At 44.3% G+C, this 18,059-nt stretch overlaps 1 protein-coding gene across 5 annotated transcripts in view; it reads left to right on the top strand.

Moving 5' to 3' along the window:
* The window catches only part of LOC137423796 (SH3 and PX domain-containing protein 2A), a 363,650-nt gene that overhangs the window by 91,743 nt on the left and 253,848 nt on the right, over window positions 1-18,059 (top strand). For 3 of the 5 annotated variants that reach the window (XM_078773721.1, XM_078773722.1, XM_078773723.1), the window contains exons 2-3: window positions 1,796-1,876; window positions 9,243-9,318. The exons of 1 other annotated variant lie outside the window; for it this stretch is intronic. In XM_078773721.1, coding sequence (XP_078629847.1) covers window positions 1,796-1,876; window positions 9,243-9,318 — 157 coding nt within the window. Of the gene's footprint in view, window positions 1-1,795; window positions 1,877-9,242; window positions 9,319-9,501; window positions 9,527-18,059 lie in introns of those variants that run through there. One more of the 5 variants, XM_078773724.1, reaches the window with a different exon arrangement.

Genomic DNA, 18,059 nt, shown 5'->3' on the forward strand with positions numbered 1-18,059 from the left:
TGGTTGAATCCCTGCTTGAGAGAATGCCAACCCCCTCCCCACCATTTTGGTCGTCTCTCCAACTCACAATCCCACGAGATATGCGGAAAGGACGACCCAAAACCAAGGATCTTCTTTTCGATTCGTATACAAACATCATTAAAAGTAAATAATGACCTCGGCCAAAGTTCAAACGACGTGGGTTTAATCTCTACATGAGAGAATTCCACATAGCTATTTGGGTGGTGTATACGCTAACAGATCGCTGTCTCCATCGATCTTGCCAAGGCCGTAACACCTATTGGCTCAAAATCCATTTAACTGTTGACTTGGTAGTTTTTACAATGAAGGAAACATTAACAATGTTGTTAAAAGTTTATTTTGTGATTAATTGGAGTTATGTTGTTTGGAATGAAAAAAGAGATATCGAGTTCAAGTGAATGACGAAATGCCGTGATGGTTTCTACTTTCTGAACGTGAACTTCGCGGATCGCCATATGCAGATTCGCCACGGTCCCATGATCGATGTTTCTATACTTGAACGTACCCGTTTGTTTGCGAACAGGTACGTTTTGCATGGAAGTCCTTCACGAACTTGCTGTCCATGTCTCATGTGCGACTGAGGGTGCCACAGGAATGTGGAATTTTTTGGTTTCATGCTATAGCATTCGCCGTATCTGCATTGCCTGTTTGCTTCTGGCCTCCCACCCGTGCGTAGCACAGGTATCTCGCTAGTACAAATAATAATAAGAAGAAACCTCACAACCAATACAGAAATTTGGGATTCATATCGGGTGCCAGCACACAATGGCTTGCTCCTACAGTTAATGTTGGCAAATGATTTGGCTGGCTTAAGGTTCCCTCTGAAGCATTATTCGCTCATTTACGTGGTCTTTCCTTCGAAGCACCAGGATGATGGTTTGTCTGGGTGGGAATGAAACCCAGACTGGACAGCTTTGATAGTGAGCGCACTCCCTCCGAGATGTTCTTTCAGTTCCATCAAAGACCGCACTCCATAACCTTCAATGCATTGTAGAGGTGAAGTTGCTCATCACTAACTTGTGAACACACATTGCGTTTGATGTGCAATGCCAAAACAGAACTAAACCTTCGCATCGTACAATGAGGCCGCCTGCCCCGGGTTTTGCAAGGGACGGCCAAAAATGTGAAGGTGGGGGGTAAAGAAAATCCTCCTGGAACAAATAAGCTTTGTTGGGCACACGTTCTGTGGGGCATCACACCTGCTGTTTCTACCGAGATTTGCTGCATGCGGCCTGGTGGGGCGGAGAATGTGCTGAGGGTTAAACCTTGGCTTGTTTGGGTCTCCTGGTCAGACCGGGGTGGCCTAGATCCGCGCTGGCACTTTGTTGATAAACGAGTTGATCTCCTCGTTCTCTGGTATGACGTGAGTCAAGTCGGTTTCCACATCTCTAAACCTGATGAAGTATTATGATTATTTATTATTATTATTATGAAAGCGTATGATGTGAACTTTATGGCTTTGGTGCTTCACCTTTTGTGTCTTGGTGGTTTAGTGAATAAATTCCATACAGGGAAGGTAATGCTTTGTTTTGATAGGTGTGTTAAACCGGCGCTGTCCCAACTTTTTATTTATTTATTGAATAGAGTCGCTGTTTGTGCCAACATTAATGGTGTGCAGGTGTGTTGAGAAGTGGCTCATTTTTATGACGGTGGTTTTAGTCTGCTTTCCTTTCCTGTGTCGCTCACATTGAAGTGTCCCGTTGGTGATGTATTTTTTTTATTTCCTCCTTTCCGCTCCTAACCTTGACCCTGGCCTTCTTTTTCTGTTTTGCAGGTCTATCTCATCTCTGTCACATGGTCAGACGGTACAAAGCAACTCGTTTTCCGCCGATACAGCAAGTTTTTTGATCTGCAGGTAAGGTCTATCTGAATAATGATAAGGTCCACCTTCTAATATATATATTTTTCGATCTATTTTGGGAAAGGGGAATTTGGTGCTGGTTAATAGAAGATAATTCAAATGAGGTACATGTGGATAAACACAAACCTCGGTCATGATACTGCACTGAGCTTCATGGGTTCTCATGAGAACCCTCTACTCTTTGTGCATCTCCACACCTGTAATGGTAGTCTTCCTAATTGGGCAGTAAATGTCGAAGGTACAAAAAAACATTGTTTGTTTCTATATTAATTATTTAGTTTCAATATATTTTCAATTCAATGTGACAGTTTTTGTTGCAGCTCCAATAGCAGATGTCTCGCCTCGCACATCAACTTGACCATGATACGCTGATAGTTTTCGCATACCGTTGCCAAAGTCCAATGAATCGATGGATTAAAAGGGTGCTTAAATGATGGCTTAAATGGATTGCTGAGCGAATGGATGGGGTTTTGAGGCACACGCTGCCTTTATGCCAGCAGCTGTCCTTGTAAAAGTTGCGTTTCTCTGCTCTTTTGGCTCGCCGACTTCTCCTCCTACTTCTTCTTCTGCTTCTTCTTTTTCTTCTGCTGTTTCTGCTTCTTCTTCTTGTGTCCTTTCCCTTTACTGTCCCCCCTCCTATACCCACCGCGTCCTTTTGCTTGGCTTCAAACTCCACAGATGAACAGCTGTGCACAATTGAACAGTTGCCATGGCCTGTGAGGTCAGAGTAACAACTGGTTGGGTCTATGTCCCTGTACTTGCGGGCACTCCTGTTTGTATCATTCACATATATATATCATCTCAACTTCACTTTCTCCACACTTACCCTTTCCTCTCATTTATTTACTTTTGCTGTGAAGTCTGCCGACATTTCATGGCATGCTGCAAATGTAATAAGAACCTATTTTCCTTAGGCCACCTGCACATGCTTTTAAAATAGTTCCCATAAAAACCTGCAAATCTTGGCATGATAACATGGCCATTTGACCATTTTTTCCTTCATTTGACAATTTTATCACCGCTTCTTTTTGTTTTTTTTATTATGCCTTCACCCCCAAAGGTAGCCGCAGGGATTATGTTTTTGGGTTGTCCGTCCGTCCGTACGGGCTAAACCTCGTTTTTCTCAGCAACCATATGTCCAATTGAGACAAAACTTTCAGGGTAGGAGTGACACCTATGCAGAATGTTTTTATAATTGTGACGTCATAGGTCACGTGGTATGGCAGCCGTCTTGGATTAGACGCAAATAATTTAAAAAAATATTTCTCGGAAACTGCTGAATGGAAAAATTTGAAACTTGGCACATTGTCAAGTACTCCTAATTGGGGAACAAAAGCATGATAATGATGACATCATAGGTAAAGTGGTGTACCAGCCAAAATGTTTGAATTGAATTCCTTATCCTAAAAATCTGAAATTGCATGCACATGATCCTGTGACCCATTTGTATTGAAATATTGAATTTATGACATCATAGGTCACATGGTTTGGCAGCCATAGTGGATTTAAACCTTTAAAAAAAAAAACTCTTCTCCCAAACCACCAAATCGATTGACCTGAAGCTTTACGTGTGTCATTGACTAGGCATGGCGATTTAAAAGATGATCACGAAAACATCATTGGTCACATGGTGTGGCAGCCATATTGGACTGAATGAAAATATTAAATAATTATATCTCTTAAACCGCTTACCCTATCGATGCGAAATTTTACAAATATCATCTCACTTCATTGTTGCATGTAGTTTGAAAATTATGATGTCGTAGGTCATGTGGTTTGGCAGCCAACTTGGATATAAAATGGAACCTTATCCGATCAACAAGAAACTTCACAAACGTGTTCCCCTATCCATACATATACAGAGTGTACAAGGTCATATGTCATGTGGTATGGCAGCCATATTAGCTTGAATGCCGGTATTAAAAAAGATCCCTTCTCTGAAACCGCTTCGCCGATCGATGTGAAAATGTGATACTTGAAAACAGCTGAAGGATTTAAATCAAACTTTTTTATTTTTATGACTGTGAGTGAGGGAATCTACCCGTTGTGGGACTATGTGGAGGCATATTGGCGACACAGTCGCATTACTCTAGTTCTTAATGAACCGCACCAAGTCCTTAAGATTGTGCAGGGTAAGTATTGTTACGTTTATGGGGGTAGATAAAAGAATACCATAGAAAAGGTAGAATTGTATAGAAATAGTATGGACCGTGTGACGCATAGGAGCATTTCGATGTACATAAGCAAGGAAAATGTAGCTCAAGGTGGTTTAAATGTTCATCATACGAGGGATGATGACGTGTTAATTAGTAATAGGGTTTAACGCTAATTTCCCCTGTGCGTGAAACCCTCTGTTGTCATTCCTAACATTTTGCTGGTATGCCGGTCAAGCAAAATGAGATCGCCAGTCAAGTTATGCATGCTCCATGGACACGGCCCAGCAAAGACCTGCCGAGGAGAGGCGAGTAACATGGTACAGTGGGCGGGGGAGAGACCGGCAGGCCACACCCCCCCTCCCCCCCCCCCCCCCCCCCGAGTTGCACGTCCGGATGATGTGGGCAGAGTGTGAGGCGAGTTCAAAGAAGCAGCTTCGCGATTGGTTCGGTGAGCGAGGGTGCGAGCGGCAGCAAGAGTCTTCGCAATTGGTTCGAGCTCTAAGAAGAAGCAGAGTGTTACGGATTCGTCACTTCCGTTGTGGTGGTTTTCATCCACTGTAAACATTTTTGATTCCATGTACTATTATTGTTTTCAAAAGGTTTATTGTTTATGAACTATTTTCAAAAGGTGAAAAAGTTAGAGTTAAAAGAAACTGGAAACCAGATCGGGAACCGGACGACGAAGAGGAAGGAGAGAAAAAAAAGGCGGAGCGAGTGGAGTCGGACAAGAAGGATAGTTGCTTTGCGGTCTGGAGCGAACGTTGGCGAGCAAGAGCCACGAGTGAACGTTGGGTTTCCCAGGAAAGGGATTCCTGCGACAGAGTTGTTATCGCTGTGACAGAGTAACCTGCATGTCAGGTTTTGCGGTCGATTCCGAAGAGAATCGTTGGACTGCCGTTACGTCTCGAGTACGGGCTGTCGGCCATTTTGACTCCCGCGCTTTGCGCGTCGTGCAAGGTTTTTCTTTGCTTGACTTCAGCCGTTTTCACCGCATTCAGACGTGTGTGTGTGTGTGTGTGTGTGTGTGTGTGTGTGTGTGTGTGTGTGTGTGTGTGTGTGTGTGTGTGTGTGTGTGTGTGTGTGTGTGTGTGTGTGTGTGTGTGTGTGTGTGTGTGTGTGTGTGTGTGTGTGCGCGCGCGCGCAACGCGGATTTTGAAGGTAAATCTGAGGTTCGCCGACTGAGCCTTGGAACGTACATACCCGAGGGTGTGATTTCCCAGTCACCTGGAGGGCGCCTTTCGATTTCCCAGTCGCCTGGAGGGCGCCTTTGCACAGCTTTGGCAGCAGGACTGTAACTGCCAACCCAACGGGATTCTGGTCTCGATTGGTCATTGATCTGACGATCGCTGGAGCGAATCCACTTTGGCTTGAAGCCGGGAATTAGAGACATTGGGAATCTTCTTCTTTCCGCTCACTTGGAGCACAGTGAGTTACATATTACGAAACTGATGGTACCATCATAGGATATATATTGATTGTACTTTTGATTACTATTATTGTTGTACTGTTATTCTTGTATGATCTTAATACAATATTTGTGAGTAACAATTGGTGTGGCTTCCCCATTGATCTTTGACATACAGAATAACACATTTTTCTGCCGTGACTCCTCTCGGGGCTCGGAGGGCTCGGGGCTCACGCTCTTGTTACGTGCTCCTCCCCGACCCCCTGGTCACGGTGTACCTCCGAGCCCCGAGAGGAGTCACGGCAGAAAAATGTGTTATTCTGTATGTCAAAGATCAATGGTTCTTGTCGAACAAGGAGCTTGGCCATTTTGGTGTTCCAAAAGAGAGCATTGGGTGTGACAGGATCGTGAGGGAACTTGGATTGTTAGGCTCTTTAGTGGGCTGGAGGCTGCGCTGTTCTTCCCAAGTGGAGGAGAAGGAAAGAGGGCCGTTTTCACGACTCGCCTCATCCCGGGTGTCCATGGCGTATTCTACGGGCGGCGTTCGACGTTGCCATTTTTCGATGTTTCTCGCCTGGTGGCTGAGGGCTTCAACAGCCAACTGCCGATACCACAGGATCCATTGGGGCCAGTTGAGTGTGCCGGACCATGAATTTTATTTTCTTATCTCTCCCTGTGTGCGTGTTTGTGTCCATGTGTCGATGTACCTCACTGTATAATTTCACCTTGGTTTCATTTTCGTTGTTTTCAGTGCGCGCCTTATTTGATTATAAATCATTATTGCACATTTTTAGCTCACCTGGAACGAAGTTCAGGGGAGCTTGTACGATGGCGCATCGTCCGTCCGTCAACACTTAAAACTTCCTGCGAAGTGGATTGCGACCGCTGATGGGATTGTGACCAAATTTGGCACAAATGATATTTGTTATGTCGTGACTAAAGTTTGTTCATGGCATTAAAAGAATCTGGGTCTAAGGGGGTCTACTGTGGGTCAAAGTGGATCCAGGTTTGACCCCCCCCTCCCCCTCCCCACCCAAAAAAATAGGAATTTGCTTTTTCCTCTGAAACTACATACACTATTTCGATGAAACTTTTCCACAACCTTCACCACCCGTGATTTGACGAAGATTGCTCATGGCACTAAGGAAATTGCCCCTTTGGGGATCTACGGGATCTACGGGGGGTGGAGGGGGGGTTGCTCTCCAAAATAGGTATTTGCTTTCTTCTCAGAAACTACACATGCAATTTTTATGAAACCTCACTACAACCTTCATCATCCATGATGTACCAATGTTTGTTCCTGGCATTTAAAAAAATCAGGGTCTAAGGTGGTCTGTGGAGGGGGAGGCTTGCCCCCCAAAATAGGTATTTGCTTTTTTTCTCAGAACCTACACACACAATTTCGACGAAACCTCACTACAACCTTCATCAACCAATGTTTGTTAAAGGCATTGAAAAAATTGGGGTCTGAGGAGGTACACGGGACGGGGAGGGGAGGGGGGGGGGGAGGGGGGATTTGCCCCTCAAAATAGGTATTTTTTTTTTGTTGTTTAAATTCGAATGAGTATGTTGGTATGATTCCACATGCTTCCCTGTCTTCTAACAAGCATCGAAATTGGTTTAAAATACCTTTAGTCGGTGTAGTATACTGTTTATCCTACCAGGTGAGCGCCAGTGGTATTGCCCCGATGTTTATTTGTTCTGTTCTTGGTTTGGGTTTTGGATTGAACCCGTGTTTCATGTAGTCAAACACCTCGTGTCCCTTCCATCTCACGCGAGCAATGATCACTATAATCGGGAGGTCGCCTTGGGAGTCGAGGCTGGTTCGGCTCATCCGGCCAAGGCTGGTGTTGACTAGCTACGGACACGCCGGTATTCTATGAATACCATCTAGCTTGCATCTGTTTTGAGGTTTTGCTTTGCAGCCATTTGTGGATTTTTTTTCGTTTTTATTGTTGTGCTGTGTGTGTGTGTGTGTGTATGTATGTATATATACAGTGGAACCTTGACTTACGAGTTTAATTCGTTCTGTGACCGAGCTCGTAACTCAAATTGCTCGTATCTCAAATCAAATTTCCCCATTGAAATGCATTGAAATGCTATTAATCCGTTCCAGCCCGCCAAAAACCACACCAATTTTTTTTTAATATACAGTATATATAAAAATATCTCGCGCTTTATATTTCACCTGTATGCAGCATACAAGTTGGCAGGATGGCCTGGACTGGAGGTACGCACACTTGACTCTAAAGTCTAAACTGTCCAGCCTGGGTTTGAATCCCGACCCAGCTATAACCTGTCATGGGTGAATCACAGGCAGGGTGATTCATCAATGGGTGTACCGCTAAACTGGGCGCCCCGTTTGCGTCCCATTAGTTGTTGGATGTTAAGGATCTCACCGTGTTTTCCACAAAGAGAAGGCGAGCTATCGCCGGCACTCTGAACAAGTTGACGGCAGAGATACTGTACTTGCACGGCATGATAACCACGTGTCGCACGATCTCTTGTCATGGTCCACAAGATTATCACAGAGAGGTGCAGCTTCCAGCGTTTCGAGATCTGATCCAGGCCTATCCAACGAGACCGGTCCCAGCGTTCTAGGCCCGGTGGTTGTCTCAGACGGACCCGACAACGGCAGTGTTCGTTTTAACTCGATTCGATTCGAGCGCCGACGTGCCGGCGAACAAAACCGGTCATATCTTTTGAACGCGTGGCTCGATTTTTACAAAATAAACTTTTTCTTGAAGGTCTGAACCGTGCGCTCAAAACGATACCGAGTTTGACCCTGAGAGAGCCGTTTTGCGCCGGCAAAGGCGCCTTGTGTGACGTGAGGACCACGTCGTGCTGCATAGATTATCATAAATTATCATATCATTATCGGCGGCGTTATATATCATTAGCGCTATACGACAGAGATACTGTACGACGTACGTGCACGTCAAGATAACCACGTGACCGGAGCCCACCTGGCGGCGTAAACTCAAAATAACCGAAATGCGAAATCTAAAATGCAGCGCTATACTACGACAGAGATACTGTACGTGCACGGCAAGATAACCACGTGACCGGGTGGCGAAAGCTCGTAACTCGGATCTCGGCTCGCATCTCAAAGCAATAAACTGCCAGAGTGACGGCTCGTATCTCGAAAAACTCGTAAGTTGGGGCACTCGTAAGTCGAGGTTCCACTGTATATAAAATTTATTTTATTTTATTCACCCCTGTTATAACATCCTTTTTTACTGCTCTGTAATGAGAACAAATCTTTGTCATGCATTTTATGGGAAGCAGTACCCAGAAATAGCACATACCCAGAAGCAGTAGTTTTGCCTGCTTTATAGCATGAGCGAATTGCTTAAAAGGATCCACCCTGGTAAAATGGGTATTGATAGTGTAGGTCAGAGGCTAGTGTACTTACCTTTGACCTGTCTATTCTGGGTTTGATTACCGGACCAATTAAAAATGTCATTCTTCAGCAAAGATGTTGATCGGGCCTGTCCCTTTTACTAACTTTTGCTTGTGGATGCTGAAGATCCCATAATACATTTTTTTGAAATGAGTAGGCTATTGTGTGCTCCAACGCTCACCAAATTCCATTTTTCATCCCTGACTGAGTGCTGCTGCTGGAGCACCTGGTGCTGTTGCAGTGCCATTTCAAGGGTGCATTTTCAGCAATGAAAATGTTCGCAACGTAATGTTGGGCACAGCAGATGACCTTAACGAGCGGAGGAGCGAATTGTTTTACTTTTGTTGTTGTTTTTACGATGAAGCCAGTGTCAAGACGTGCTCATTCTGTTTGCAGATGCAACTCCTTGATCAGTTTCCCATGGAGGGTGGCCAGCGGGATCCAAAGCTGAGAACCATCCCCTTCCTTCCTGGTATGCCCTCCTATTTGATCATTTTTAGTCTCAGCTCGTGTTTGTTCCAAAATAATTTTGGTTATAAAAACCCTTTGTGGGGTGCTCCCTGGCAGCAGGTGGGGTGCTCCCTGGCAGCAGGTGGGGTGCTCCCTGGCAGCAGGTGGGGTGCTCCCTGGCAGCAGGTGGGGTGCTCCCTGGCAGCAGGTGGGGTGCTCCATGGCAGCAGGTGGGGTGCTCCTTGGCAGCAGGTTTGGTGCTGCCAAAAAAAAAGTTTCAGGGCAAGGATTGTACTGGGTGGTTTGCCTTTGCCTTAGCAGTTAGAGCAGGAATTATGAATTTCTTCAGGTTGCTGCTGATAACTCGCCTACTTTTGTCGAAAGACACCGTGGGATCTTTAATGTCCACCAACTAATGCTAGTGTATGGATGATGTCCATCCGAGGGATGGATGGCGTATCTTGTGATTGAATGCCCTGCATGCAAAACACCAATCTGATGGGTTAAACTCTGTTTGGAAATTGAACCCAGACTAGATGGTTCCAAGGTAAGTGCTACCAAGCTTGGTTCAGAAACGTCCCATGAGATTCTCATAATATTGAGGTTATTCTGACAAATGACCTGAAACTGTTGTAAGCATAAGTTACTGAGATTTGCTCTGTATCATAATGAAAAGACTCTTACTGCTAAAGCCTGCTGCGTGGCCTGCTAAAGACACCGATTTGCTCCGCGTTGCCCTGATGTGAAATGTCCACTCAAAATGGGAATTGCATTCATTTATTCTCTCCAACCACAGATGTGGGTCATTTTCACAACCGGAATGTAAAGAGAGTAACACACTGGAAGGGGTGGAATTTTCGTTTGGTCATTAAGCCTCCCCATATCCTCCATATTCTATCGGCCCCTATAGGATAGGGGAAGGCTAATACCTGTTGTAGGTTTTGTTTCTACAATTGGTGCCCCCGGTTTGACCCGAATTTCTTACCCCCTTAGGATTACCCGACCACCATTTACGTTTTTGTTTTCTTCCCTCTTTTTTTCTGTCAATGTTTGAGCTGTATTTCGGATCCGGCTGGGACTTTTGGAATTAAATTTTGCATCAATAAATGGAATACAAAGTATGCTGGGTTGACCTTTTTTGACCTTGACCTAATTTTAATGTCGTGACCTAATTATAGACATTTTAACATATTTGCCGTAATTCAACTGAGGTTTGTCTGATCAGAACAAAATTTCCTTCTCTAGCCTAGAGCAAGGCGCATTTGCAATTGATTAACATCATAACCCTCCGGGTTAAGGGTCAAGGTCGAATGGTGTCGTCATCGCTCGACTTTGCCAATACAGAATCTCAAGGACCACTGGGCCTTCCCAGATGTTCTTGCATCATAATAGTGCACCTGCACCGACGTTGTGCACCTGATATTTGATTCGTCTTCGACCTACGTTTTTCACAGTGACCGAATTGACGAAAAACGCATTTTTGATCGCAACTTGAATAATTGTCCTCTGGTTTTCATGATGTTGGGTCTTATGGATAGATTGGAGATGGGGACATATTTTATTATTTTACCCTAAATGTTGAAGGCCAAGGTCATATGGTGGTCTGAATCATCTGAAACTTTTCAGTCTGGCGGAAGTATGCTCACTACCGAGTGTCGCTCTAGTTTTCCACTGCAGTCTGTCGATCATACGTGTATCACTTTGGAAATATGAACACCTGCTTTAAGGAATTGAGGCAATAATAAAATAAAAAATTGATTGTTGAGAGAGTTATGCAAAGAAGCTTTTGGTTTAATGTAAATGCAAAGAAGCCATCAAGTCTGTTCCGTAATCCACGCTTAATTTACTCTGCAGATCTAAGATGTACGCCCCTTTTTCTTAATTTCCACCAAACTTTCACATCCTGTAATACTGAACATCCATACACACCGTTTGGTGCACTGGCATGGCACTGGCTCAAATGCTGAAGTTAGTGGGGGAGAAGAACGAGTCTTTGATGTCTGCCTTTTTGTCTTTAATTTGTCTTTAACGTCTGCCCGATTGCACACTTTACAGCAGGCTTAATGAGAAACGAAACTCAAATTTAGAAAACCGAGAAGTGCTTGTTCTGGTTATGAAATTTTTCATTACACATTCTCGTGTTGAAAAACTGCACCTGCCGAGTCGCAATTGTGACCGGTGAATTTCCAATCAAGCGGCCGTCTATTCATTACATATGCAAATACGAGTGTAATGACCCGTCAGCCTTGGCCCTTCCGTGAGCCTTTGTCTCGGTATCAATAATTCTGGTACTCGACACTGACAAATTCATGCAATTCTCCACTCTCACACATCGGGTACAGTGAGAGCCATTTTGGTGAAATTGTCGTGACTGGGACAGTTCTCGTCAAAGTAATTTGTGTTCCACCATTTTCCTGGAGTCTTTTGGCCTTTTGTTCGGTCTAAATATGTAAATCTGTGTCAATGAAGATAGCATGGAATTTCTTCTTGGATACCGTGTTTTTTTGTGGGTCTGTGATTGTGATCTGTGATTCTGCAGCTCTCAACTTTGCAGGGCCTTCAGAAAGTAGTCACACCCCTTGATTTTTTTTTTCACATTTTGTTGTTACAGCCTGGATTTAAAATGGATTAAATTGAGAACTTTTGTCACTCATCTACATGCAATATCCCATAATATCAAAGTGTAATCTTTTTCTTTTTCTTTTTTAGAAATGTATACAAAGTAATTAAAAAATATAATACAGAAATATCTAAATGACGTAAGTATTCAACCCCCTGAGTCAATACTTTGTAGAAGCACCTTTGGCAGCAATTAGAGCTTCATGTCTTCTTGGGTATGTCTGCATCAGCTTTGCACATCTGGATTTGAAGAGTTTCTCCCATTCTTCCTTGCAGATTTGCTCAAGCTCTGACAAGTTGCATGGGGAGCAAAGGATTTACAGACTAAAGTATTGCACTCTGAAGCAGGTTCTTTTCAAGGATTTTTTTTTTTTTTTTTTTTTTTTTTTTTTTTTTGTATACTGAATCGAGGCTCGTGAAAGAGCTAACATTTACTTCACAAACAAATCAACCAGACAAACAAAATATATAAAAAGAGGGAGCGGAAGACAAGATGGGAAGAGAAGGGGAAGCACACAAACACAACATTTGAGAGCAGGGAGATGTGTGGAAGGGAGAGCGCTTGGGGGGAGGAGGCGTGGGAAGGGGGGAGGGGGGGGGGGGAGAAGTATAAAACACAACGACACCAAGGACTTCCAGGACAGAAGTTGGTATTTCAAAAAAGTGGAATTGGGGTGAAATTAGCGGGGGTAGAAAAGATCAAGGTTTTGGATGGGGGAAGATAAGAGATGGTGGTGAACAGCTGTTTTAAAGACCTGGAGGGTGGAGTGGGATTGAAGAGAGCGAGGGAGTTTGTTCCAGAGGCGGGAGAAAAGAGGAATGAAGGAGTGAAGGTGAGCAGAGAGTCTTGATTTTGGCAGTTTGACCAAAAGAGGGTTGCAGGCAGATCTTGTGCGACCTGTAGGAATATTTGCGGGACAGAGCCCAGAGAGAGCTGGGGGGGCAAGGCCAGAGAGGAGTCGGTAGAAGACGGAAAGACCACCAACCTGCCTGCGGTGAGTGAGTGAGAGGCCCTTGGAGTTAGCTTCATCGCGGGAGATTCCAATGATTCTGAATGCTTTGGTTTCAACAGCGTGAAGACGAGCTAGGTGTGAGGCAGGAGCACCAGCCCAGAGGGGAGAGCAGTATTCCATTGAGCTGCGGATGAAAGCCTTGTATGTGGTGAGGAGCTCAGGTGTGCAAAGGAAGGACTTCGCACGACGGAGGATGCCCAGTCGCCGACCGGCTTTGGAGGCCAGATTTGAAATGTGGTTTTCCCAGGAAAGATCATAGCAGATAGTGAGACCCAAAAGCTTGAGTGACAGAACTTCTTGGAGAGGATTATTCAGAAAGTGGATGGGAGGGTTGTCCAGTCGGTCTTTTCGGAGAGACATCGTAAGAGTGTGAGATTTGTCAGGATTGAAAGACATGTTCCACTTGTTTGCCCAGTCTGTGATTTTGTCCAGGTCTGCAGAGAGTGAGGAGGCTGCAGACTGCCGATCTGAGGGATGAAGAATGGAGTGACAGAGAGTAGAGTCATCAGCAAAGAGATACAGAGGATTTTCAAGAGAGTCAGAGAGATCATTGATGAAGACCAGAAAAAGCACAGGGCCCAGAACACTGCCTTGTGGAACTCCAGCTTGAACAGGAAGAGGAGATGAGAGAAACCCATTCAGGGCCACACGTTGACTACGACTAGAGAGGAAGTCCGCCAGCCATGCGTGGAGATTTCCATGGATACCAAAAGAGGAGAGTTTGGTGAGCAGAGCGGGGTGCCAGACCGTATCGAAGGCACGTGATATGTCAAGGGAGACTGCTCTAATTTCCTGTTTGGCATTGAGGACCTCCATCCATTGTTGAGAAAGCAGAAGCAGCATGTCCAGAGTAGAGTGTCCAGGTCTGAAACCAAATTGATGATCAGAGATCAAGCCATTGGAGAAGAGGAAAGATTTCATATCTAAAGCAATGATGGATTCCATGACTTTGCTGATAATTGGGAGAAGGCTGATTGGTCTGTAGTTGCTGGCATCTGTTTTTGCACCTTTTTTGTGCAAAGCGGTGATGTTGGCAGATTTCCAAGCAGATGGAAGATGACCTTGAGCAAAAGAGAGGGTGAAGAGAACAGAGAGAGGGAGTGAAAGAGCGGAATAACAGGATTTTAAGACCCGTGGGCTGATGCCGTCAGGTCCAGTTGCAGAATCCGAGTCGAGGGTTGACAGAAACTTTTCCACCTTGTCAGGAGGAAAGGACACAGAGTCCAGGAGCAGCTGGGTACGACTGGGTACGGTGGGTACAGAGAGGGATGGGGTTGGGACACAAGATTTAGAGGCAAACAGAGTTGAGGCATTCAGCTTTTTCACGTCCCGAGTCAGCCGTGTGGCCATTTGAGGTGAGGGAGGGGATGGAGGGGGAACAAACACCAGAAACAGATTTGACCAGACGCCACCAGGATTTGGAAGAGGGAGACAGATAAGAGAGTTCGGTCCTGAGAACGGAGAGATATTGTTTCCTGGCTCTCCTGAGGGTGGACACACACTTGTTTCGGGCTTTGTGAACGGAAATGAGATTTCCTTCCGTTGGATTTGCTTTCCAGGATTTGCCTGTATTTGCTTTCCAGGAAATACATTTGCATGTATTTGACTCCATTCATTGCTTCTCCCAGACTTTCAAGTCTCCCAGTCCCTGCCACTGAAAATCATCCCCATAGCATGATGCCGCCAACACCATGCTTCATGGTAGGTATGGTGTTAGATGGGTGATGAGCTGTGCTCGGTTTCCGTCAGATGTACAGCTTTGCATTCAGGCCAAAGAGTTCAATTTTCATCTCATCAGACTACAGAATCTTTTGCCTCATGCTCTGTCTTTCAGGTGCCCTTTTGCAAACTCGAGGCATGCTATTATGTGCCTTTTTCTCAGGAGTGGCTTCCATCTGGCCACTCTCCCTTGAAGCCTAGATTTATTGAGGGCTACACTACAAGTACAGAGACTGTTGTCCTTCTGGCAGGTTGTCCCATCTTAGCCAAGGAACTCTAGTTCTGTCAAAGTCGTCATTGGGTGTCACCTCCTTGACCAAGGTCCTTCTTACCCAGTTGCTCAGTTTGGTCAGACAGACAGCTCTAGGAATAGTCTGGGTAGTTTCATGTTTGTTTCCTAACAATGGAGCTCACTGTGCTATTGAGAGCTTTCAACACTCTATAAATTATTTTATCCTCTTCCCCAGATCTATGCCTCTTCACAATTCTATCTCGGAGTTCTACAAACAATTCCTTGGACTTCATGGTATAGTTTCTGCCCTGACATTCACTGTCAACTGTGGGACCTTGTCTAGAAAGGTGTTTCTTTCTAAATAATGTCCAATCAATCGAATTGGCCACAGGTCGACTCCATTCAAGTTGTAGAAACATCTCAAGGCTGAGAAAAGGAGAATGGCTGAAACCGAGCTTAATTTGGAGTGATATAGCAAATGGGCTGAATACTTATTGACTTGAGACATTTCAGCTTTTCATTTCTAATTGTTTTGTTCAAAATTAATATAAAAAAAATTCCACTTTGACATTCTGGTGTATTATTTGTAGATCAGTGGCAAAAAATCCCAATTAAACCCATTTTTAATTCAGGCTGTAACACAACAATATGTTAAAAAGTCAAGGGGTGTAAATACTTTCTGAAGGCACTGTGTATGTGCCATGTTGTCTCGGTGTCTGAATGTGACCTTTCTGTCATTCCCTTTCCTCCCTCCCCCTCTCTAGTCTTCTACACTTTATTCTTTTGATTTACTTTGCACGTCTTTTTCTCTATGAGTTGCTCCATCAATCATTGTTGGAATCTATGAGCATGTTGGACAAAAGGGAGACTTTGAGGGTAAAATGACATTTGATTGGTATAATGGATGGTGGGTTGCAGCAAGCAAATAGTTGTATTTTCTGGCATCTTCCTCACTGTGATTCGTGATTTGTGGAAATGTGTCCTGGTTTAAAAAAAAACCTATTTTGTGGAGCGAATATGTTCTCGTCTTCATTGTCCCTTGAAGGCCAACTGTTTATCCTCATATAGAGTCAACCTCATGGAAGAGCAAGTTGACAGACGGTGGTGGGTGGTTCGTGTGCAGCCACACGGCTGCTGGTTGCATAATTTTTCTGTGGGCATGTCTGCCGCTGATGCAATGCCTCTCTATAACCAGTTATCTGGTACTCATTCTGCCGACCTCGGAAGGATTACAGGCCGAGTCAACCCCACCTGGCGTTAATTCAACGGAATTCGAAATCAGGACCTTGGGATCCCAAGCCCGCCACCCTAACCATTAGGCCAACACCAGGTGATGACAGAGGGTGAAAGGGCAGCAGGGCAACCAGACATACCAAGCAAGGGACTTAACAGGCCGAGAAGGGGAAGAGGCACAGTAAAGAGGGTTGCGTTAATCGGAAGTAATAAAGATTGTGGATAAGAAAGGGTAATGACATGACAGTGGTGTGCCCGCCTGCCTGCGGGGGGTCGTGGTGGGAGGGGGAGAATAGAACACCCAGAGATTGTTTGCCTGAGCTGCTGTTTTTGATGTACAATTGAGATTGACCTGCCAACCTGCCTCTGTCTGCTATTTTTACAATTTTTTTTTTTTTGCTTGCTTTCAATCTTCCTGTCTTTCTGACAGTTCCCCTCATGCCCCATTCCCCGTCCCTCGATAATGCTTATCTGCACGAGTCAGACTGCCATGCAAACAAATATGCCGAACAAAAAAGGGACGGTGCAGTGGGAAGAATTGATCTGAACAGGTTCCCACAACAACCTCCTGTAGATCTGATAAATGGAGCTAAATCTATTTTATTTATTTCTGTGAAAAAATTCAGAGCTCTAACAAATTACATTAATTTTCATTTTATTATAAATGTCATCGAATTGTTTTTGCTCACCAGGGTGCAAGATGTAAATGTTTAAAAAAATTTCGCATTGCACACGAAGAATTACCACATGGTGGGGACTTTTATGTTGACCGGACAGGTCGGATGGCCTTGTGCTCACCAACTGTGCATTGAATGTATACATGACGCAACTTACGAATTAACGTTTGACAAGTGTTTACTTTGCCACAAACATCTTTCACAAGTCACGTTGGATATTGGTGAATTGTATCGTGTTGTGAATCTCGGCGGTAACACAAAGCCCAAAGTCGAGTTTATCTTCTCTATTATAATGTGAGATTTCCCGACGTCCTAAGGATTCCTCGCCATGTTGCACCGCGATAAAGAACCAGTGGTTAGATCCTCTCTGGGTTGGATCGACAGTCACTTTTTACCAATTCGACCTTAAACTATTAAGATATTGTAAACTTTCCCAACATGGCTGGTTAGCAGATCCACCTATTCTGTATGCAATCGGCCATTTGGCCAATCAAATTGGCAACAGGTGGACTCCAAGTTGAAGACATCTCAAGGATGATCAAAGGAAATTGGATGCACCTGAACTTGATTTGGAGTGTCATAGCAAAGGGGTTGAATAGTTATTGACTAGAGACATTTCAGCTTTTCATTTTAAGTTATTTTGTAAAAATTTCTAAATAAATAATATTCCACTTTGACATTATGGGGGTATTGTGTGGATCAGTGATAAAAATGTCAATTTAAACAGTTTTAAATTTTGGCTGTAACACAACAAAATGTGAAAAAGTCAAGGGGTGTGAATACTTTCTGAAGGTACTACATGCATAAACAAAAATCCATCGATCTCCACTCGTTGGATGTTGTGATGTTGTGATGTTGTGAAATCGGTTGCATTTGACCACAAATATTATATCACTCAGCTGTATTGGCTTACCTGTCCGCTCTCACTTTGGCATGAGACTTGCGCGTTTTCCACTCTGGTCACGTTTTCCCGCCAAACAACTGAAATGTCGCGTTGTAAATCTTTTTGGCAAAGTCTTTAAATGGGTCCCCAGTCTAAAAAGCTGAGTTTCCAACCAATGAAAAACTCTCTTCCATACAGTTCATCACACGCTCAATTTCCTTGTCATTCTCACGAGCGAGCATGGATGAAATCGGCTCTGAATCTAATGGCCCTCGAGCATCAAAACAACCAAAGATTATGAAGTATTATGATGCCACGAAGTATTACACGAAGTTCAATCCAGAATGAACGAAGAAATATCCGTGTTTCGTGTTCGATTGGACAAAT

Source organism: Myxine glutinosa, chromosome 3 (genome assembly GCF_964187855.1).
Source record: "Myxine glutinosa chromosome 3, kmMyxGlut1.1, whole genome shotgun sequence".
Classification (NCBI taxonomy): domain Eukaryota; kingdom Metazoa; phylum Chordata; class Myxini; order Myxiniformes; family Myxinidae; genus Myxine; species Myxine glutinosa.